The 23401-nt window shown below is 39.7% G+C and overlaps 1 protein-coding gene across 1 annotated transcript; it reads left to right on the forward strand.

Moving 5' to 3' along the window:
* Nucleotides 1-1780: 1780 nt before the first annotated feature.
* On the forward strand, nt 1781-21167 carry LOC122516779 (protein sprouty; the record flags this gene model as incomplete). Its single annotated transcript, XM_043634894.1, is given in 3 exon segments — nt 1781-1873; nt 19019-19540; nt 19543-21167. Coding segments are annotated over 3 exon segments (2025 nt in total), but the record flags the coding sequence as incomplete, so codon positions are not given.
* Between the last annotated feature and the right edge of the window lie 2234 nt (nt 21168-23401).

Below are 23401 nucleotides of genomic sequence, written 5' to 3' on the forward strand. Positions count from 1 at the left end.
CACGAATGCGCTGCTGTTTGGCAGAGCGAGAGAGAGAGTGCGCTGCGAGCGAGAGAGTGCTGCGCGGGAGGGGTGCGCAAGGGAGCGAGCGAAAGAGATAGAGAGAGAGAGAGAGAGATAAAAAGAAAAAGAAAGAAAGAATCGTTGGCCGGAGTGAGAGCCGCGCGCGTGTCTTGGCTCAGTGCGCGAGGAGAAGCCGCAGAGCGTCGGTCGTTGTTAGGATGTAAGGCGCGTGTGTCGCTCGTAAGTTCGTTCGTTCGTTCGTTCGTTCGTTCGTTCCTTCTTTCTTCGATCTCTACTGACGTCGTTTCGTTGTCTCTCGTGCTTGTACATATTACTGCTAAAGAATAAGAAAAAAGAGAAAAAGGAAAGAGAGATAGAGATAAATAAAGAGAGAAAGAGAAGGAATATTTCTATTCGTCGTTTATATGTTTGACGATCCACGTTCGTACGTACGTTCGGTCTGCTTCTTCTACTCGTTTTTAACGTGTGCGCTGCGCGATCTACACGACACGATACGACCGTATATACACTTTTTCGAGACATACATAGTACCAACCAACGACGTGTGTGCGCGCCGACAGGATACCGAGAGTGAGAAAGAAATAAATAGAGGAAGGAATGAGATAGAGTGAGAAAGAGTGTGGCAGAAGGAAAGGGGAAAAACGTGCCGTGAGGACGATCGGTCGTCGTGTATACACTCTCGACTCTTTCGACTCGCCTCATCTCGGTTTGTTTCAACGTTGGTCGTCGTCGTCGTCGTCGACGTCGGCGGCGGCGGCTCTTCTTCATCGGTGAAGAGACGAAGGAAGTACGTATGTGTCAGCGTGCAGTGACGTTGTGACGACTGCGGAAGGAGGAGAAAGGTGGAAGAAGGAGGAAAGATAAATCGCGCGAGTTTCTTCGAACTGCGTGCGAGAGCTCGTGGTATAAGAGAGAAGAGGGGTAGGAAGAGGAGGAGTACGAGGAGGAGAAGGAAGAAAAAGAAGAAGAAAAAGGTGGAGGAGGAAGAAGCGGTGGAAGAGGGCGAGAAGGACGACGAAAACGAGGGAGAGAAAAGAGAGAAACAACAGTAGTAGTAGTAGTAAAAGAAGAGGAAGAAGAAGAAGAAGAGGAGAAGGAGGAGGAGGAGGAGGAGAGGAAGAAGAAGAAGAAGACGAGCGCGGGAGTCGCGAAGCAGCGCGTCGACAACGACGGCAAGGAACTCCCTGGTGTTGCTGCTGCCTTTTATATTTTCTTTTACTTCCATTCGTTTGCTCTCTCTCTCTCTCTCTCTCTCTCTTTCTTTCTCCCTCTCTCTCTTTCTCTCTCTTTCTCTCTTTCACTCTCTTTTGACTCTTTTTTCCTCCTTCCTTTATTTTTCTTTACTCTTTCCGACGAAGAATCGATACTTTCTGCTGTCGAAGTGGATTAAATAGACGATACTGCTAGGGATCGTGGAAAAAGGAGAAGTGTTTTCAGAAGAGAAGGAAGAAAGAAGTGTTAGTTGGTGCGCGAAATAAAAGTGTCGAAAGTGTGGATACCTTAAACTCAGAGTCGCGTTCGGCGCTGCCTCTGGCGGCTCTGGTGCTATCATCGTCGGCCCCACTGCCACCGGCATTGCCCCCAAGACGACAACCTCCTAGCCGACCTCCGACCCCCTGTCCCAATACCGGTGTGCTGTGCGGGCCGAGGACACCGCTGAAGACACCGCCGAGGACGACGAGGGCTACAACGGCGGCCCTAAAGACGTCGACGATTACAACAATAACAACGACAACAACAACGACGACGATAAACACGAGCAAAACGACGTTGCCCGCAGCCCAACAAGGCGAGCCGTCCCTCGTACCGCCTCACTATCCTGCGCCTCCACGGCCCCCGACTAGAAACGGTAAGTCATTTTTTTTCTTTTTTTCTTTTTCATTTTTTATTGCTATTTCCATTTCCTTCAATTCTACTCCATTCTGTGGGAACTCTTTCACACATTTTGATAAAACCTTGCGGCCTTGCGTTCCACGAAGAGAGACACCAATGCTCTTTTTTTCTTTCTTTGCCTTTTCATCTCTGTTCCCCTATTTTTACTCCGAAATATTTAATCGAGCCGGATAATACACAAAACGTATATATATATATATATATCGCCCAAGGAAATGTTTACGTCTGTCTCCCTCTAGTCATTCTCCGCTCTTATTATCGCTCATTGTCAGAGTTCTACGGCTTATCGCTCGCGCATCTGATTCGTCCTCATGGTCGTCGTTGTGTCGTTTATTATAGTTCGCCGTTTTATATCTGTATGTATGAAAAAACGCGAGAGTAAGAGAGAGAAAGAGAGAGAGAATCTTAACGATTATTCGATAAACGTCACGTCGTATTTCTCGTTATTACAACTGTACTTGGAAGAGTAGAAAATATCATTGTCCCTGTGTGAAATATTGAAAATGATTCTTTGATTTTTCTATTTCTATCTCTATTTCTTTCTCTCTCTCTCTCTCTCTCTCTCTCTTTTCATTCACTAAACACATACAGAAAGATTAATAACATGGAGATGTTTACGCGAATTACGTATCCCGGTAACTTATAATTCATGTACAATGTTTATCCAACAACGTCAGGATCAAGTTCCGGTAATCAAGATTCTACGAGCACTCTATCTGCTCCGTTTAACATATTCTACGACGTAAGAAAATCGCGTGACTCCTTCGTGAATCTCGGAAGCGAGCTACGATGTTTCTCCGGAAGCCTACTCACCTACGCGCCCACATTAATCGTCCTCTTGCTCGACGGCTATTCACATCTATATAACACGGATAGAGACACACACAAATATACAAATATAAAGAAGTAACGTGAAACGTTTTACTACCAAGGAGGAAAGCAAAGCTAAGCAATATATCCCCGATATATCCTTCTACCTTTCTCGCGCGTTCGAACATTCTTTCGAGGTTGTTCATCGAAGGGGTGTGCGCGAACGCGCGCGCACCTACGCTTAGTTAACTCGCTTTTGAATGGCACAACGCGAAGACCAATTCTCTTTCTATCTCTCTCTCTCTGTTTAATACTTTTTCTCTTTCTAACGCACGCTCCATTCTGTTGTTTTTCGCTCGGCGGCACCGATTTCAAATGGCGAGGTCACCCGACTTTGTGCCAATTCTATCGACGCGGTCAGGCGCCTGTGACCGGTTGTATATTGAGTCACACGCTACGCTTTCGTAGAAGAAGAGAGAGAGAGAGAGAGAGAGAACAAGAGATAACAGAGAGAAAGAAAGACAAAATGAAAAAAAAAGAGAAAGATAAAGACAGAAAACTATTCGATGCCGGAGGAGCGTGCCGCCGACTACGCGACGGTGAATGAAATGCGCGTGAACGCCTGCGCGCAAACCTCAGCCCCCTACCCGCCACCTTCATCCGTAGAAAGTTTTGCGAGAAAGTCACCAACACTACCTTTCCATTCGTGAAACGCGTACGCACGCGTTCTCTTGCCTTTTCCTCCTGTTCCCCCCTCTCTCTCCTCCCCCCTTCCTTCCCTACTTCGACTTCCACCTCCTGCCCTTCATTCACTCTCGCTTTCGGTCATGCACCTTTTCCTCCACCCTCCGACGTTTTCTTCATTAACTGAAATGTATCCAATTTTTTTTCCACGTAAATTACATTTCTTTCGTAATTTTGTGTGTATTATAATGCGTAAATGAATTTCGTTACGACTTTTTACGAGAGAACTAAAACTCGATTTCCAACGTGTTTCCCGCCTTTTTTTTCTTTTTTCTCTTTTCATTCTTCACGTGGTTCGGCCACGTGATTCTCTCTTTCTTCTCGTTTTTTTTTATTTCTATTTTTTTTTTTTTCTTTTTTTTTTTAATGATCTATCTGACTTACTATCTTTCTGTGTTCGAATAGTATACATGTGGCGCGTTTTATTCTCCTCTTTGTGATTCACGGCTTCGAATGCCATTTGTTTTATCTTGCCGTGTCGGACTTTCGTCGCGCATGCAATATACTTTTGTAGTTGTGTGTGTGTGTGTGTGTGTGTGTGTGTTGGTGAAAGGCAGTATATATCCCCGCCTTTTAGTACGCGACCGAGCCAAGGTGGATACTTTGCGTTTTGCAAACGTTCTGTTCAACGCTGCAAGTACGCTGTTTATGTATGTGTACATGCACGCGCACATGTGTGTATTTATGATTAAACTATATGCATATTGTGCGTGCGTGTGTGTGTGTGTATACGCGTGAACACTGCAAACGTGTCGAGCTAGCATGAATGAGACCACGATTTCCGTGCATGACGATAGTATTATATGTATACTACTTACTTACACATACTATCTTATATGCAATATATGTGCGTGGATGCGTTAATATGTGTTGACAGTTGCAATGGAACACCTGAGATCATTCGAAGAACAAAAAGAGGGAAAATATCTAACGTTGGAAGTGTCTATCGAAAAAGAGTAGTTTGTTTAATGACTTTGACTTCTTCAATCCTCCCGACACTACGAGCGTGTAACGATTAGATAGAGATTAGCTTATGATTATTTTTTCAGCTAAACGTTAATCGTACCGACCATTTTTCTCTCTCTCTCTCTCTCACAATCAGTTTATTCACTGTGTATTACGCATATATATATTTATTTATTTATCTATCTATCTATATCTGTAGATCTTTATGTATATATTTAATTCATAGTCTAGTACAGGGTTTCTCAAATTTTTCCACTTTACGATCTCATGACTCTAAGTATACACTCTATTTTATCTTTTCTTTCACCATCATAAAATCACAGATATACTAGAACAGTTTTCAATTGATTTTTGATCGGTGAGCGTCTAGAAATTTTTTACTCGTGGTTAAATTTTTGCGACTCTACACGGGAATTGTTGCATCACATTTTGAGAAATCCTACTCTAATATAAAAGTTACAATATCTATAGAAAAATATTTTCAAGAAAGTTGAAATCATTTTTAACCGTCTAACGTGAAACGACATTCTCAGATAGATCGACCTTATTTGGATCTATTTTTATACTAGAACGTGTCTCTATATTGCTTTCCGATAACGAGCTCGAGTACGATTGATCGATCGATCAATATCGATTTTAACCACTAATTGTAAGTATACACACATAACCACTAAACTTTTAAATATATTTATATTAATATAATAATAATAATAATAATAAAATATATATATATTTTATTGTTTGTGTGGAAAGTTTGTGCTGATTATTAAAGAAAATTCTGAGTTAAAAAAAAACATTTTTATACTTTTATATATTTAATATTATTTACATTTATATAGAATAAATATTTATAATTCGATATAACGGGTGTAACCTAATATACATATTTTTCTATGTATAGTAATTTATATACTAGATTAAGGGGTTAAACTTTTTCACTCATTGTTAGCAATTATTTAACTCAAACAAATATTTTGTTCTCGATCTCAGTTTTAAACTCAAAACTATCTTCTCTTATACTTTTATAAATTCGCAAACATATTATTCGCGTCGTGTTTTCAGACTGGTTGATAATTAATTTTCGGTCGTTGCCTGTCCAGAAACTTTTTACTCTCGCTATAATTTCTGTGACCTTATACAAGGTTGCTAGACCATGCTTTGAGAATTCCTATAGTAGAGTAAAGATACAGTAATTTATATGTATGCGTATAAAATATACATGGATTGGTTAAAAAATTTGAAGCTTAATATAAAAACAATTTATGTCCAATAAATCTCACTTTTATTTTTCGTCATAGTCTCAAAACTTTTGAGAGCCTATAATCTTATATATTATATATCTATTTTTCTTTATGTATAATAATATATATATTATTTACAGTATACCTTTATCTACTTTCTTTGCGTTACTACTATTATAATGATAAGTTTAATAATAATTACATAATTTTAATTTCCGTTTTATTTCACCTATATATTAAATTGTACTACACTGTAATTAATGAGCCTAGATAATAGAGCCTATGCTTTAGGCTCAATAAAATATTATTAAATAAATAAATAAATATTAAGAGTATAGTATAACAAAGCATAATTCTTCTATACATATCTGTAAATGGTGTATCTCGTGAGAAGTTGAGTTAGAAAATAGAATCGTATTTTTTCGCAATAGTATAAAGATTACCTAGAATCGACGATCGAACTGTATCAGAGATCGAAGAGTCGTACTCGAATTTCGGTACACAACCGTGCTTCTCTTGAATAACGCAAGAATACCGCAGCACGCTATCTCCGTGTTTGCCAACCCCGTTATCTCTCGTTCCTTCATCGTTCTTTTCCCTTGCCTCTTAACCATCTCTCTCTTTCTCTCTCACCCTCTCACTCACTCACTTAACTGCTCGTTGACTCTCCTCTCTTTCTCTCTCTTTCTCTCCTCTCTGAATTCTGTCTCTCTTTCTCCCTGTCAGTGACTCCGGTTGTACCTTCTGTTGCTTTTGCACGAGCTGCCAGCGCAATCTACAATCATCCTTATGTGTTCTCGCGATACATCCGGTCGACTCTCTCTCTCTCTCTCTTTCTCTCTCTCTCTCTCTCTCTTGCTCTCTCTTTCTTTCTTTCTTTCTCGCTCTCGCTTCTCTAGTCGATAAGACTCCAAAGAGAGAACTATCCTTAGAGGAAACATAAAACGTGAGTTTCTCTTTAACGCTAATATCATTTTTAATTCGTATCATTTCAAATTCCTATTAGAAATTGGGAAAGATATAAATTAAGAGTTTTATCTACATCTAGTTGATTTATTGGTTTCTTTATATAAATATTATACATTTTTCTCCTAACATTGAAAATACTTTAAAAATCATTCACGTCTATAATAAAATTAGAAATAAAATAAATAATATGTTGTATCTTTTTATTTGTTATAAAACCAAATGGCCCTTACATTTGAAAGAAGGATTATATATTAAGATTTGTTCTTGTTTATGTTAATAGTTTAAAATATGCGACATAGACTCTTCTTCCAGACACCCGATCAATTTTTCTATAAAATATTGTTTATTTCAAAATGATTGTTCATCAATATTGTATATAAAAAATACTTGTACGCATATTTTATCGTCAAGATTATAAGTCCGTTTTAAAAAGCACCTCTTGACCGATTGTTCTCTTTTCTTTCTTTTTTCTTTTTTCTCTCTCTCTCTCTTCTCTCTCTCTTTCTCTCTTTCAATCGGAATTTCAAAAAGATCCTTCAGTCGGGTAGAGGGTGTAGATTCGTAGGTCGTTTGACGACGTCGAAATTCGAGAGATCGTAAATAGCTCGTAATCCTGACGTATTCTTCTTTCTTTTTCTGTTTATTTTCTTTTTCATTTTTTTTTTTTTTTCGTTTTACCCAGGCGAAAGGTAGGAGGCGCAGGCCGTTTGGTGGTCGAACGTTGACCCTTTCTCGTTCGTTCGTTCGTTTCTTCGTTCCTTCGTTCGTTTCTTCGTTCCTTCGTTTCTTCGTTCGTTCCTTCGTTTGTACGTTCGTACGTACACTTCACTGAAGTTTTATTCAGAATGCGCACGCGCGCGCGCTCGCGGGTCACACAAAACGAGTGCAAGACTGTTTCGATAAATGATGCGAAGAAAGACGGGACGACAAAAAATAATTTGTAAGAAAAATATTTAAAAAAAAGTGAAATAAAGAAAGGACGATGAAAATATGGTTGAAAAGATTCGAGCTTATCTTACGTGGGCGATTAGAAATTCCTGATTAGATCTATCTTTTTACACCAGTTTACATTTTTATCTTTCCGTCCCATAACAATTTGAGTATCATTGCGATGAAACTTATATTCGATTTACAGTTGGTGAAGTTTTAAATTACGACCCAAGTGAACGCACATAAGTATGCACATATAAGGTCATATTAAATGAAGATGAGAAGAGAGGAGAGAAGCGGAGTGGAGGGGAGGTAGAAGAAACTCGATTTCATAAGATCATGTTTGCTTGTTTTTAAATTGAAAGGTGGATTATTTGAATGTAGTAGTAATCTGCGATCGGCCAAAGTTGGCAAAAAGGTGGCCCGGAGACGAGAACATTCGGTTATCTCTTAAAGGAGCAACTCAAGAAAGAAAAAGAGAAAAAAAAGAAGCGAGAGTGGGTGGTGGTTGGCCGAAGATTCCGGCCATATGGCGTCCACATTCCATTTCTCTCGTGTGCCAACCGAACGTGTGGTTTGCTTGTTTGCCTGCTTGACAGTCTCTCTCTCTCTTTCTTTCTCTCTCTCTTTCTTTCTCTCTCTCTTTCTATTTCCTTTTCATCACAAACAGTGAGTTCTCTTTTTGACTCCTTGTGGAGGATACTACTAATCTTTTTTTCTTCAATGTTTAACGTAACTTTTTCATGGTATGTTGGATCGTCGAATAATTGAGTGCGAAGAAATTGAATAAAAACACTTTTCGGATATTTTCAACTCGAACGAACGGAGAACGAAAGTTCTCCTCAATGATGAGAATGAAGAGGGTGGTGGATGAGAAAGAGAAAGAGGAGGAGGAGGAGGAGGAAGAGGAAGAGGAAGAGGAAGAGGAGGAGTTAGAGGTTGGTGCGGCAACCCGTTTTCGCGCGACCTCGAGAATGGCCTGGATTTTTAAAAAGGCCAGTCTCAGCGACGCGCCGCGTACGATTTTATGAATGAACAACCGGTGCGCGCCCGTATCGTACACACGCAACATCTTCGTCCTATTAGCAAACCGATCGTTGGCACTGTTCTACTCTACGTTTACAATCTCGAGGTAGAAAGAAGAAAATAAAAAGAAAAAGTTTCAAATAGAAGGAGGATGAGAAGTTGGGGGAGGCCCACGGTGGACGTTGTAGGAAAAGAAGAAAGTGAAGAAGAAGAAGAAGATACAAAGAAGAAGGGAAAGAAAGAGAAAGAGAATTTGCAAATGAAATCACAGGAACGGCCGGCAACCATTCCTTTGACCGTCGTCGAAGCAACATTAGCAAAGGCAAAGGCACCGTTCGTTTCTGTTGCAAAGAAAAAGAAAGAGAGAGATAGATAGAAGAAAAAAATAGAGAACAGAAGCAGAAAAGAGGCAGGAGAAGCCTTGTGTATGAGAATCAATGAATGAATAAATACCAGCATCCGCTTTTAGGACTGTTTCTCGAAGGCAACATACAAATTCGTAACTTTGGAGAAATCTGTTCTAAATCGAATTTTCTTCAATGGAAAGAAATAGAATAGAAGAACGTAGGGGTGGGGGGGGCAAAAGGTATAGTAGGGGGAGCTCTTTGGCAAAAGTTCGATCCCTCGTTCTATCCTTATCCCTATCTCTCGTCGGTTTCTGTGCGTGTGTGTGTGTGTTTTTTTTTCTAACTCATTCGTTCCGTCTCTCTCTTTCTCTTTCGGACCTCTCGATCGTTTTACCGGAGGGTCCGAGGGTAGAATTAGAGGAGATGCTCTCGTGATCACGCACGCACACCGCGTGGGTGTCGTCTGGAGGATATCCGGTGTTTCGTGTCTTCTTCGTTCGTACCTGTTCTTTACTGTTCCTCGCCGAGAAGCTCTTTCTTCCTCTCTCTCTCTCTTTCTGTTTCTTTTTCTGTCTCTCTGCTGTCTCTTTGCACCCTCTTCACTTCTCGTTCCACCAAGCGTTAAAGAGGGTTCTTCGAAAAGCAAGTTTACGAGGGAGATGTCTCTTCGTAATACGTAAAGCAACGTGCTGCTGCTTGCTTCACTACGGTTAACATTTTCTTCGTCATTTTCTTTATCACGTATGTGTGTGTGTGTATATATATTCAAGAAAGAGTGAGAAAATAGTTTTAATGCGTTCAACTGATCGAAGATACTCGAGGAGTGGTCTTTTACTTTTTCTTTATCTTTGCTTAGTCTTCGTCATCTCGTTTATCTTCATCTTAATCATCATCTCCTTCTTCTTCTTCTTCTTCTCCTTCTTCTTCTTCTTCTTCTCTTATTTTTTTCAAGAAGATCGTTCCGTAGGCTATGTCTCCTTCTTTCACATTTTTTGCTCGCATCTTTCTAATAGCAAATCCCCACCCCACGTGGTGGTTATTCTCGCGACAGATGTTCGCGAGTTCGTTTCTCCTAACTGCGTATCTTCTACGCGACGTCCTCCTCCTTGTGGTAGTCGTCGTCGTCGTAGTCTTCTTTGACTACGACTAACAACTATGATGATAACGATGATTATGATAATCATTAGGATAACGTCTTTATACGAATCATTCTTATTCTTCTACTTTTTTTTCTACGCGTGCATTAATTTCTTTTTTTTTAAACTTCAGGAAGAAAGGAAAACATGGCGAGAATACTTTGATTTATTAATTTTCTTTTAATATATATAAAAAAAAGTCTAAAATAATTTATATATCATTTTGATTTTTTAATTTTTTTTTTAATGATAATTTATTTCTCCTCGAAAGCAGTATCAGAGAGAAAGAGAGTCCCATTGGCTCGCGCTCAAAACTCGTGAAAGAGAGAAGAAGGGACGACGTTTTCGCGACGAGTCGTACACAACACCAGGGCACTCCGTCGAGAGAGCGCCGGGGTTCTTGGCAAGTGGAATATTACCTGGAACGAGCGTCGTCGGTGCTGCTTCCTCGCAAATAACGCTACCGAGAGAGAAAGAGATTTTGCGCTCGTATGGATCATATTTGAAATTTTTCTATCGTCAAAATATTCCCTCGACATTTTTTATTTTGCTTTTTAAAATCGTCTCGAAATTCAACTGAAAATACTTTAACAAATAAATCTTTACGGACGTATTATGAAATGAATTATTTATTATTGTTTCTCGTTTTGAACAACGTTGCACCACCACACTCTCCTCGTCTTTATGCAAAAATATTTATTGTTCGTGAATAAATAAATTTAATAAAGATTAAACTTAAGATGCTAAGTGCAATATAAGAAAGATTACTCAATGATAAAGAGAAACGTATGATAGAATAATAATAGGAAAAACTTGACGTAATCAAACTAATTATGTATTCACGTGAGTAATGTGCAACGTGTCGATTTTAAAGGAACAATATAAATATGTGCGCGAGTGTGTGCATGCACATATTAATAATATATGCATATCGTCGACGGAAAGAGCATTGCAACGAGTTCCGGAAAATAATTAATCAGAGATCAGGTCGCGTTTAGAAGGGACTGTCGGAAATGGGCGGCTGCCTTTCTATATTCGAAGGAGAGCGCATGGTAACGATAATTCGAAAAATGAAGCCGTTTATGCGCTACTAAATACGCGCTCTCCATACTTCCTGCGCATTTAATCTCCTCGGAGCTTCCTGTGTGCAACCAAGAATATATACACATACATGTATGTGATGCGTTTATATGCACACATATATATATATATATATTTGTGTGTATGCGTACATACTTTTGTGTGAATATATTTATTTGCATATATAATTTGTATATGAATAATATATTTATACATGTATAAATATTTATATATATATATTATTTATACATGTTTAAATATATTATATGTATGTATACGTGTGTATTGTGTATCAATCATAGGTGTATGCATGTTCTCGGAGAGGAAACGTCGTCGATTTGAATGTACGTTGCTCATAGAATATATTCGTATGTATTTCTCTATGTATATGTGTATGTGTGAATGTATGATATCGATCGTTCACTACGTTCATTTAATATTCGCAACGTTAACAAAAAAGAATAAAGAGAAATAAATCATTGGAGAGAATGAATCGATAGAAAAATAGAGATACTCGTATATATTATTCTTCAAGTATATATGTATGTATATATGTACAATAATAATAAATGAAAGAAGTCATTCTCGTATCTCAAATATCTCGATAGGAGATTCTTCTAGGACCTTCATCAATGTTCGCTTCGTTGCTGGGTTACATACAACCCCTTCGGTTTTCTCTTGACACGCTAGTGTCGTTTTCTATTTTCAATAGTGTAACAATAATAATCACTCATTTTTTCAACTAACGATAATCTTTCTCTCATTTTCATTATTTATTATTTTGCATGACAAATGAATCCTAATTCTTCCGAACTTTTTACATGGATAATCGATCACGTATGAGGATTATACCGCAAAAATATCTTTACAATAAAAAATTAAGTAGAGCCCATGTTGGTAAAAATCGAAAATCGATTTATGGGTTTTCTTCAAACAAGGAAAAGAAATTGATCTTCCTAAATTCCTATATGAATAAGAAAATTTAAATGGATAATAAAAAGAAAAATAAAGAGATAGGGTTTAGGTCAGTCTAGATACGTTACTGCAACTGCAATGTAGGGGTACGGTAGTAGAAAGAAGGAGAGGGAGAGATGATAACGTGGTCAGTCTCGATAGGGAAAGAAAAAGAAAGAGAGAAAGAGAGCATCGAATCCAGTCATGGCGGTGAGACAAAGACGAAATGAATGAACGTGCGTACGCAGAAGAGAGACGGGAGACGGCGGGTGGTAAGGCTGGGTAAGGTAAAGAAAGAGATGGTCGCACCAATGAATGAACGGTGCACGACGAGGATAGAATTAATGAGAGGGATAAATATAGAATCGAGTAGCGCGGCAGAACAAGACGGTCTCTCATTCTCATTCTCTCTCTCTCTCTCTCTCTCTCCCTCTCTTCCCTACTGCACCCTTTCTCATGACTCGTTCGTTCGTTCCTTCCTTCGTTCCTTCCTTCATTCGTTGCTTCCTTCCTTCCTTCCTTCGTTCCTTCGTTCGTCGTTCGACTCGTCTATGCCAGCACGAAAAACTTACGATCATCGTTCAAAGAGAAACACGAGAAACGAAAGGAAACGGGACTACAGGATTGTCGACCAAACAACAAGAGAACAACTTGAACGTATTACTTATATACACGGTATATACTTTATACGTTGTTACGCGTTCACCAATTAACCTTTTATGAACTCCACCCCATTTACATTTCATCTTTAAACTTATCTTGAAAGTTTCGAGTTGGTCGTTTTTCAATTTCAGGAGAGAGAGATAATCCATTGCGAAGGTAAAGATAGGCGCGAGTCGATACTCTCGGCGATGATCGACGTCGATGACAGGAACATCTGCCACTCTGGGAGCTCCCCCTCTCTCTGTCACACACATGACACATATATGTAGATACACGGACACACGTCAGAACCATTCTTCGAGGTTATGACCGAAGCGAGTATCCGTAGGATGACTCGGCGTACGCGTTACGCGAATGGTCGGATGGGATGCACGGCTGGCTGGCTGACTGGATTGGATGGTCGACCTTCCATGGGGATCCTTACCACTTGACACGGTCCTGAAAAGGTCGGTCTTCTAAAAAAAAAAAGAGACGGAGAGAGAAAAAAGAGAATGAAAGAGACGGAGAGAATGCCATTGGGTTGTACGACCACATCAACGTCGGCCGGTGGTTTGTAGCACGCATACGGGACATCGTAAAACGCCATGAACTACTAACGACCGTCACAAGACTTTTAATCGATGCGCTATGGGACACACGATAGGTCTCTTCCTTCTTTCCTTCCTTCCTTCCCATCGGTCCGTTTCTGCATTAGACGAGGAAGAAACCTTTAGTTCTTATTTCTCTCTCTATCTATCCTTTTCTATCTCTAACTATTTCTCTCTTTCTCTCTCTCGCTCTCTTTCTTTCTGTCTCTGTTTTTCCGTCTGTCTCTTCTTATATTTGCCTGTCTCTTTAGCGATCGAATCGATCTTTGAGAAGCGCGTCGCCGTTGACGTTGTTACGCTCGTCGACGAAGACGACAGGCGGAGAGGTAATGTTTTCATTCAATGTAAAGCTTCAATGATAGCTTCCGCTCATTCATGAAAAGCTTCGTGTTGCGTTTCGATAGTTCACCACAATATCGCCAGATGGCAACGTCGTACCGTCACGAACGACCGGGCCGCTGCCCACTCTCTCTCTCTCTCTCTCTCCTCTCTTCCTCCCTCCCTCCCTCCCTCTTTCACTCAGTCGCTCGTGTGCTCGCTCGTTTATACACACCTCTCACCCCTCGTCCGTCGGTCGCCATTCATGGCTTCCTTCCCACCTTCTTCTCTTCCTGCTTCCCTTTCCTCCCTCCCCACCGCCTCGTCCTACTTTCCTCCGTCTCTTTTTCTCTCCCGGTTCTTCCGTCTCCGTCGTTCGGCCACTTCCGTCCAATCGGCACTCCCGAGTCCCCACTTCTAACCCGGCGCGCCCCCTTCTCTCGCCGCTTCTAACCGCTTACCGGGAGTCCATTGTCAGTCGTTCGCCAGCACTTCGCGAGTGCTTGTCTCTCTTTCTTTTTTTTCTCGTATCGTATACACCGTAGTAGTATATATTATATACATACATATATATATATGTGTGTATATATATATATGTGCACATATACCTAATTTACAATAGTAAATATATACATATATTATGCATTAATAATTCGCGAGTGACGTCGTCAACGTTTTCTTATATACGAAATAATTCATCCGTTATTCGAAACATTGAGTAGAACAAGTTTCGTCGTCTTCTTGTCGCCTCATCGTTGGATTCTTCGTGTGTGTTGATCAAATCTCTTGGTTTCTCGAATCAACGTTTCTAAAAGAATCGAATGAGTGGAGTAGAAAAAATAAGAATAAGAAGAAAAAGTAAACAGAAGGAAGGAAAATAAAAAAGGAGGGGAGGAAGGAAGAAAGTAACAAAGTAAGAAAGTAAGGAAGGAAAGAAAGAAGAAGGAAGGAAGGAAGGAAGGAAAGAAAGAAGTTAAAAAAGTTAAAGGAGTTAAACAGAGTAAATAAGTTTCTCTGGCAGAGTGTGCAGTCAGATTACTAGCGTCGGACGTTACCTTATGGAAGGAGAGAGCCATCGTGGCGTGTATATAGTAGCGGCGTAAGAGCGGAGGCAATAGCGCAAGAGTGGCTCCTCGTCTCGATACGCTCGGAGCGACGGCTAGCTCGTAAACAACGCGGGAGAACTACTATCTTTCTCTCTCTCTTTCAAACTCACATTCACATTTACGCTCACGGTCGAGAGAAGAGACTCTATCGCATTCACGCTCGATCTCGACTCGAAAAGGATAGGAAGCAAAAAGAGAAAAGGGGGAGAGAAGGAAAAGAAGCAACTACTACGACTACAGTAGTAGTAGTAGTAGTAATAGTAATAGTAGTAGTAGTAGTAGTAGTAGCAGCCACAGCAGCAGCAGCAACAGTCAGAGTATCTCTTTCGAGTTCTTTCTTCCCTATCGCAAGAGTGCCATCGAATTCGAGAAAATAGCAAATTTGACGATTTTAGATTCGTTTTTGAACATCGTTTTGAGACATCTCAAAGCTACGACGACGACGACGGCGACAACGAAGACGATTGCCGGTCGAAAGTTGGTATCTCTGTGCGCGCGTGCGTGCTGTGCCGCTGCCGACACGCCCCCGACACGCTCGGACCCTACCCCTCGCCCCTTGCCCTGCCCTGCCTTGCCCCCCTCGGCTCTCCTGCTGCTACGTGACCGAGCTCCACGCTCTTTTCTGATTTTCCACTAGTCCCATGAATCTTCAGTAAGTTTTTCTATCTTACCTAATTCAAATATATCTTATACAAATCTTTTATATTACTCAGATCTTGTTTTTATTTCTTAAATTTACTATCAATTTTTACAACAATCTTTCCTTTCTTTTTATCTTGTAACTTTATAATAATAAATTTGCTCTATATTATTTTATATATTTTATTATTATTTTCTATCACGTTTCCATTTTTATTGTCCATCGTGTGTGTTTATTTGAATATGATTAAAAAGGCATTTATTTATCTTTATTTTCTATTTGATAACTGTGCAATATATTTGTATTCTATGTTAGATTAAATATTTTACTATCTTATATTGCTTTGATATAATTTGATAGTTTTTATCACGTATTTATCTGAAAACGTTTAAAAACTATGTATTCGTGCATTTATCTGTTTTTCTATCTTTCTCCGTTGCTCTTTATTTTCTGACGTACCCATTTACGCTTGCATAGAATAGTATCGAAAGTAAAAGGTTCGCCCGGTATAACGTACGTTTCATTTTCAAGGTTCTCGCGTCCAACGATCCCTCTCTTGCTCTCTACGTACACATTTATATATTCCACACAAACACACATAATTCTACGTAAATACTTGTATACCAACTTACATACTCTTGACGGTGTTAGATACGTTTTCATGAGAGAGAAAAGTATCGATTATATCGATCCGATCTCAACTAACCAGTTATACTTCCTGTCCTGACTTTTATTTTTTCATCGTCATCATCATTATCATCATCATCATCATCATCATCATCATCATCATCATCATCGTGCAAGTATCATCTAGATCATCATCATTGTCTTATTTAAATCGTCAAGTTTCTTCATTTAGCATTGTAATTTCGATTTAACATCCGACACGAACACACGCAGACACATACGAATTATTTCATTATAATCATCGTTATTAACGTCATAATCATCATTTTCGTTCTCTTCTCGTCTTCTTTTCTAGCGTCTCTTTCGGTTTCAGCTTTATCAGCGATCCGAGACGGAATCTATCGAGGAAGCTGCGTATCGCGAGACGAGACATCCGGTCTTATCGTAACTCCGCTTCCTGCTCCGCAGCATGAAATTATTTTTTTCTTTAGTTTCGATTAATTTACATGTCCTTCCAGCTCTCCGTTCATCCATCTATCTATCTATCTATCTATCTATCTATCTATCTTTTTCCATTTTTATTTATAAATGTTTGCTAGTTTTTATTGTCCTTTTTCTTTTTTTTTTTTGCTGCGCAAGATGAATGATGAGAGGAATAGTTTAGAGCGGCTCTCGCATATTCTTTCATCTTTCAATAGAGAATGTGTTTGTGTGTTTGTGTGATTATGAAAGTGGCGTATAATTGATAAATACGAAAAAGTTGTGTCCAATATTTATCTAACCTTAATGTCGTTCTCCAATTATCTCTAAATAAAACGTACATATATTTGAATCGTGTCAGTGTTTCATAATCGTACTCATGCACACATACACACGAGATACACGTATATCTACATATATTACATACATCCTATCGAAATATTATTTGTGTCGATATTTTCAATGAGAGCAGCAACATATACGCGGCATACCCACACGCATTCGCATCATCACGTTTATATATTAATAAATCAGTACAATTTATAGTAAAATGAATTTATTAGATTGAACAAATCGTGTCCAATGATTAAAGAATCTCATCATATACCTACATATATACATAAATAAATAGCGAATGATACGTACTGGTTGTTCGTTCGTTCGTTCGTCGAGATAAACGTAGGCGAGGAATTCGAAAGACTTAAAGAAACGTGCTTCCGATGCCGCAATCAGTCGCGTCCGCGTAGCATCCGGATCACGTAAGAATACCATGCAAGATATCGTTGATCGCAATGCGGATATTAAGCAAGCAGACAACCAAGTAGATGAGAACATTGAAGTCGAGAATCGACACTTTTACCGAACTACGACAAAGCCAACGGTTATGACGAATGGAGTCTTCGATATAATGTTTTTTTTTTCTTTTTTATTCTCTCTAATGACTCATATGATCGATTCACTAGACTAGAATTTATTGCTCATCTCGTACCTGGAAAGTTCCCTTCCTCCTATTTCCTTTTGGAAGCCTTTCATTTATTCCTTTCTGTTCTTTTCTTCTACGCCCTATTATCGCGTTTTGTATATAAAAGAAAAAAATAGATAATGATAGCGAGAGGAGAAAATGTAAACCGGAAATCATTGGTATTATCTCTATTTTACGGACGACTATAGGACTCCTCTGACTGACCTATGGCAGTCCGTCGACGATAGCTCGAGTATTCTACCCTAAGAGTAGGAGGCACCCTCTTCAACGGGCTGCCTGTTTACTTTGAGAATGTGTTCATGATTATGCGTGACTACTACTGTGTGTATCTCTTTAAAAATGAGAGAGAGTAAACGTTCGAAATCGATTTATCTCTCTTTATTTTCTCTTTGTATAAATATAGATAAACCCATTTTCTAGATTAGAAAATATAACAGAGAAATTTGTCGTAGGTTTAATAGGAAAAGCGGAAGTACGTTTATGTAGGTGGATTAATCGTGTCTCTTCGGACAATTCCGTAAATTGTGATTTATAAGAGATAGTTTAATGCGTGTTTGCGTATATTTGTGTATTTGTGTATTTGTGTGTGATTATAAAGGTGATACGATCCTGATGGATTCACCGAGGAGACATATCACACTCTCCATCTTTCATTTTCTCTCTCTCTCTCTCTCTCTTTCTCCTCTCTTCTATCGTTGGGAAGCCCAAGTAGATACCTACATATGAAACGTTGAAACGTTTCTTAGAAATCTGTGGGCGCTTCGAGTGGGCTGAGGAACGTCGTAGTCGATTATAAAAGAAATTTAATAGGGACGTTCTTCGCGGTTTCTCCGTAAGAATTTCGCTCTATAGTATATATCCCTGTACCTACTCGCAACCCGTTGAGAGTTTATCGGACGTAGATCACACCATATTAAATTTTGTGAATAACAAAGATGGAAAATCTTGACTTCTTTGAGGAACGTTGTTCATTATTGTATAGACTCTCATATAGGAGAGCGTATACATTTATTGGAGACCATGAAAACTATTGGGAGAGAGAAATCTTGAAACTTCGATGCGAAGAGGTGGTTTCGGTTGAACGCAAATGCGTGGACCCGTACGATTGGTTTTGTCGAAAGAAAACGCTCGATTCTTTGAGTGTCCCTGTGGGCGCAACCGAGTGGGCCGAAGATCACTGAATCAACGGTCGCATCGCGCGAACTACGGGGCACCCACTCGTATCACGTACGCCCACTTGGCTCTTTCCATCGATCTCTCTTTTTCTCTCTTTTTCTCATCACGCATAGGTATATAGATATTAGTAGGTAAATCCGGGCGAATTTGACTCTCTTTTTTACCCTTCTAAAATGTGCATCTCGCTTGTCGGCGCGTTAAAGTCTCCCAAGTAGAGAGAAAGTGAATTACTCCCTCAGCAACCCTTAGGGAATAAGGTTTGTCTCCTACCATCGATAAAATTATACTGACCATGGTATTTTTACTTGTCTGATTTTAGGTGGGGATGAAGCGCGTGTCGCGAGGGCGAGGGGAAGCGGACGCGGAGTATTACCGAGTACCATCCTTGCTAATGGAACGCCCCCGTCGAGAGTGCCACCACCTCGCGCGGGCTGGGCTGTGCGTATTACGTCAACAACGCTCCAACAACAACAACACCAACAGCAGCAGCAGCAACAACAACAGCAACAGCAGCAGCGTACAACGCCTATTCTTCCAAGTAGTAGAAGGACACCAACACCGACGAACGGTGTTCAACAATGGGCTAGCGGGCAGGCGACCTTATCTTCGTCGAGTGCATCATTGGCGAGCGGGGGAGGAGAAGAGTCAATTCTACCGAGTGTGCTCCGAGGAGGAAACGGAGTTCGTCAACAGCACCGACAGCAAAAGTTACAACATCAACGACAAAACAACCAGCACCAGCTGGAGAATCGTTGGGAGAACGAGGAGGAGTTGGAGGCGACGAAGAAGGAGGAGTACCCTCCTCGTCATCAGAGACATCAACAAGGGGACTGTTTTGAACTGAGAGGTCGGCAGATGTCGCAGAAGAATGCGATACCGGGGCTCTCGCGGGCTGCCGTCGTCAATGGCGTCGTCGACGGCGAGCATGTGCGCGTCCACGACCACAATCGTCCCTTACCACCTCCACGAACGATCCCGTCGACGGGGACGACGAATACTGGAACGACATCGACCGGAACCACGGCAGCACTACCGTCGACGACGACGACGACGACGACAGCGACGACGACGACGGCAACGACAGCTTTGAGGATACCTCAAACGGCCCCTTTAACACCCCTTTCTACCTTGAATTCCTCCTTCAGGAGTAGGCCGACGACTAACGTCAGAACTCCTCCATCTCAGAGCTTCGAATCAGCACCCACCTTGCAAACCGGAGGCTCTCCGAGGAATCTCCTGACACCCACGTCAATGGACGTTCCCACTCCACTGAGAACTCCGCTCGGGGAAGTTAGCTTGGCTTCCCCGAGACCGGACGGGGAGAGAGTCATCAACGAATACGTTGAAACGCCGTTCAAGCAACCCAATGTCATTGATCGTCTAGACGGTATCGTTCACGTCGACACCATCGATGGCAAACGTTCGGGCAACGATTGTCCAAAAAAAGAGAAAGCAAGATCGCGAGGTAAACATGCCGCGGACAGTGGTATAGCGGGTCTTCATCGAGCCATCATTAACAACACCAGTAGCTCTAGACGTCGTGGTGGTGGCTTAGACGCGACGAGTACAGCCTCGACGATTAACGCGACACCGGGGGGTACAGTGAGGATACTAAGGGACAACGAGAGGAGAGGGGCGGTGACCAAACAACCGGTCTCTTTTACGAAGGAACCGGCAAATACCCTGGGCTCGAGGACCTACGACCCGGCCGGCCTTTCCATCATTTGCGAATATTGCGGAAGGTGTCGGTGCGAATCTTGTCGAGAACCACCCTTATTGCCTAGCAAATGGCTCTGCAACGATTCTTGCTATTGCTCCGCCGAGACGGTTTTGGATTATGCTTCATGCCTGTGTTGCGTTAAAGGACTATTTTATCATTGCGTCGATGGCAATGGGGGAGGCGGTGGTTCTGGAAGTGGAGCTACCGGGCCCTCTTCGATGGACGCCGATAATGGCGAGAGTTGTGCCGACCAGCCATGTTCTTGCACCGGCAACAGGACTTTATCGAGATGGGCATGTCTTAGTGCTTTGACCTTAGCGATGCCTTGTTTACTCTGTTATTGGCCCCTCAAGGGTTGCGTAGCCGTTTGCGAGACATGTTACGCACGACATGCTTCGCAAGGCTGTCGATGCGAACCCGGAGTATTAACGGGGAGCAACACGTCAAGTAGGCATCATGCGATAGTCAACGACATCGGTTATTCCAGGGATCCGGAGAAAAGGCTACTCGATCCAGTAACTCCGGAACTCTGAACTCAATAGTCGTTCTTCGAATTATTCCTGTAAATGGTTCTATTGGACTCTAAGGAGAGTGGTGCGATTAAATATGCGCATTGCATTAAGTACAAGAGTTGCATTTAAGTCCGGAATTTGAACGTTTTTACCGATGAACTAAACTATTATTACTATTTTATTATTATTACTACTACTACCACTACTACTACTATTACTATAATTACTATTATTATTATTACTACTACTACCACTACTACTACACTACTACTACTACTACTACTATTACTACTACTCTACTACTACTACTCTACTACTACTACTTCTACTATCACTACTACTACTACTACTACTACCACTACTACTATACTACTACTACTACTACTACTATTACTACTACACAGCTACAATTATTATTATTATTATTATTATTATTATTTTTATTATTATTATTATTATTATTATTATTAAATACTATAATTAATTATTATTATTATTATTATTAATTATTATTATTGTAACGTCTGATTACACCGAGAGTGTTTTATTTATTATTCTTTCACGTACGAGAACGAATACACATGGTGTGTGATGAGTGGAACGTTTGCTTTTAAATACGTGCGTGTGTGCGTTGACGACATATTTGTATGGGTGATTGTATGCGTGTATGGAAGAGAGAGAGAGAAAGAGAGTTAGGCGAGAGGAATTAGGGTACGAACGACATACCATTTATGACTTAGGGGGAGAGCTAACTTGTATACACTACGAAAATGTAAAACGTGTAATAGGGAACGAATTTGCCTATTAATTATGCAAAATCGGTTGGAGAAAAATTTCATATATTAAATATATATGTATATTGTATATTATGTTTGTATAAAGGATCATCTTTTCTACGATTAATTTATTCGCGAATATATTGCCAAATATATATAGTCGAACGCGTAGCACATAAATTAAATAAATAATTAAATAAGTATATATATATATATAATATATATGCCGGTAATTATTGATAGTAACCTAAGTTAAAAAATTGTACAAATTTATTTGATGATTCGTTTTTATAATATAAATAACTGTATAATATAAAATAGATCATAATATTAATTTTTCCAAGTTTTTGATTTAGTTCACTGTCACAATTACCGGTTCATATATTGAATAAAAATATCGTGCTCTCTCTTTCTCTCTCTCTCTTTCTTCTCTCTCTATCTTTCTCTTTTTATTAATTTTTTGTCAACGAATTCCTATAACGTCTATTACCTTATTTTAATTTATCATATAAACGAAAGAAAAGAAATAATAAAATTAGTAAACGACGTTAAAGGATGAACAAATTATTGTCTTTCTTTTATTTTTTCTTCTTCTTCTTTTTCTTCTTCTTCTTCGTCATCTTCTTGATAGTACATTGAATATACGTTGGTCAACAACTCGTGTCTTAGTTTCTATAGTTTGCCCATCAGCAAAGAGTATCGAAGAAACAACCAGCCAGCCAGAGAGTTTTAGTATATAGGACGTATATACATACATATATGATATATTATAATATTATATAATATTATAATATAAAATAAAAAAATAAATATTATATGTAATATATAATATTTAATATTTAATATATAATATATATATTCCTAGGAGGAGATCGCGAGACAAGTGCACGCGCTTGAATCGCAAAAGTAGCGTTTCTCTCTCTTTCTCTCTCTATCTTTCTCTCTATTGAGAGAAGAGGGAAGGAGACCGGGTGAATATGTGTGTGGGTGGATGTGTGAATGGAACGTCGATGTAGAATATGCGTAAGAGAGGAAGTGAGGGGGAGGGAGAAACAGTGGACGTGTATACGTTTGGTTCGAGAGATATCTTTGAACGTTTTCATATTACTTTTTTTTTTTTTCTTTTATTTTTTTGTAATTCTTTTTTAATAGTCTTCCTCTATTATTAATGTTACTATTAATTATTTTTAAAAACGTTTTCGTAATTTCTCTTTCAGTATTATCTAGTCTTGCGCGAGTGTCTTTAACGAGGTCTTTTTTGAAGGAGAACATCGAACCGAACAACGTATATATCCGCTCTTTAAATAGCGGGGGGAGGGGGGGAATTAGTATGAAAAAAAAAAGATTAAATAATTAAACGATGCAAATGTGTTGCTGCTTTACTTCACCGAGAAATTAATTGAAATTATATTATTATTATTATTATTATTATTATTATTATTTTGTTTCTTTTATTTTTTTTTTTAAATTAAAAAAGACAAAAAGAGAGGTTACCGTTAAATTTTGCCATTCGCTCGCCTTCTCGCGAAGGAGAGACACCGAGGCGGCAAAAAAAGAAACAGGGACAGAGAGGAAAGATAGATAGATAGATAGAAAGAGAGAAGGGGGGAAAGAAAGAAAGAAAAATAGCGATCGTATGCTCGCGAGCAAACGTTTGCTTCAATGTTGCTCGGAATGTGACGAGAGAGATCATA

This window comes from Polistes fuscatus, unplaced genomic scaffold (genome assembly GCF_010416935.1).
Source record: "Polistes fuscatus isolate 324 unplaced genomic scaffold, CU_Pfus_HIC Scaffold2, whole genome shotgun sequence".
Lineage (NCBI taxonomy): Eukaryota > Metazoa > Arthropoda > Insecta > Hymenoptera > Vespidae > Polistes > Polistes fuscatus.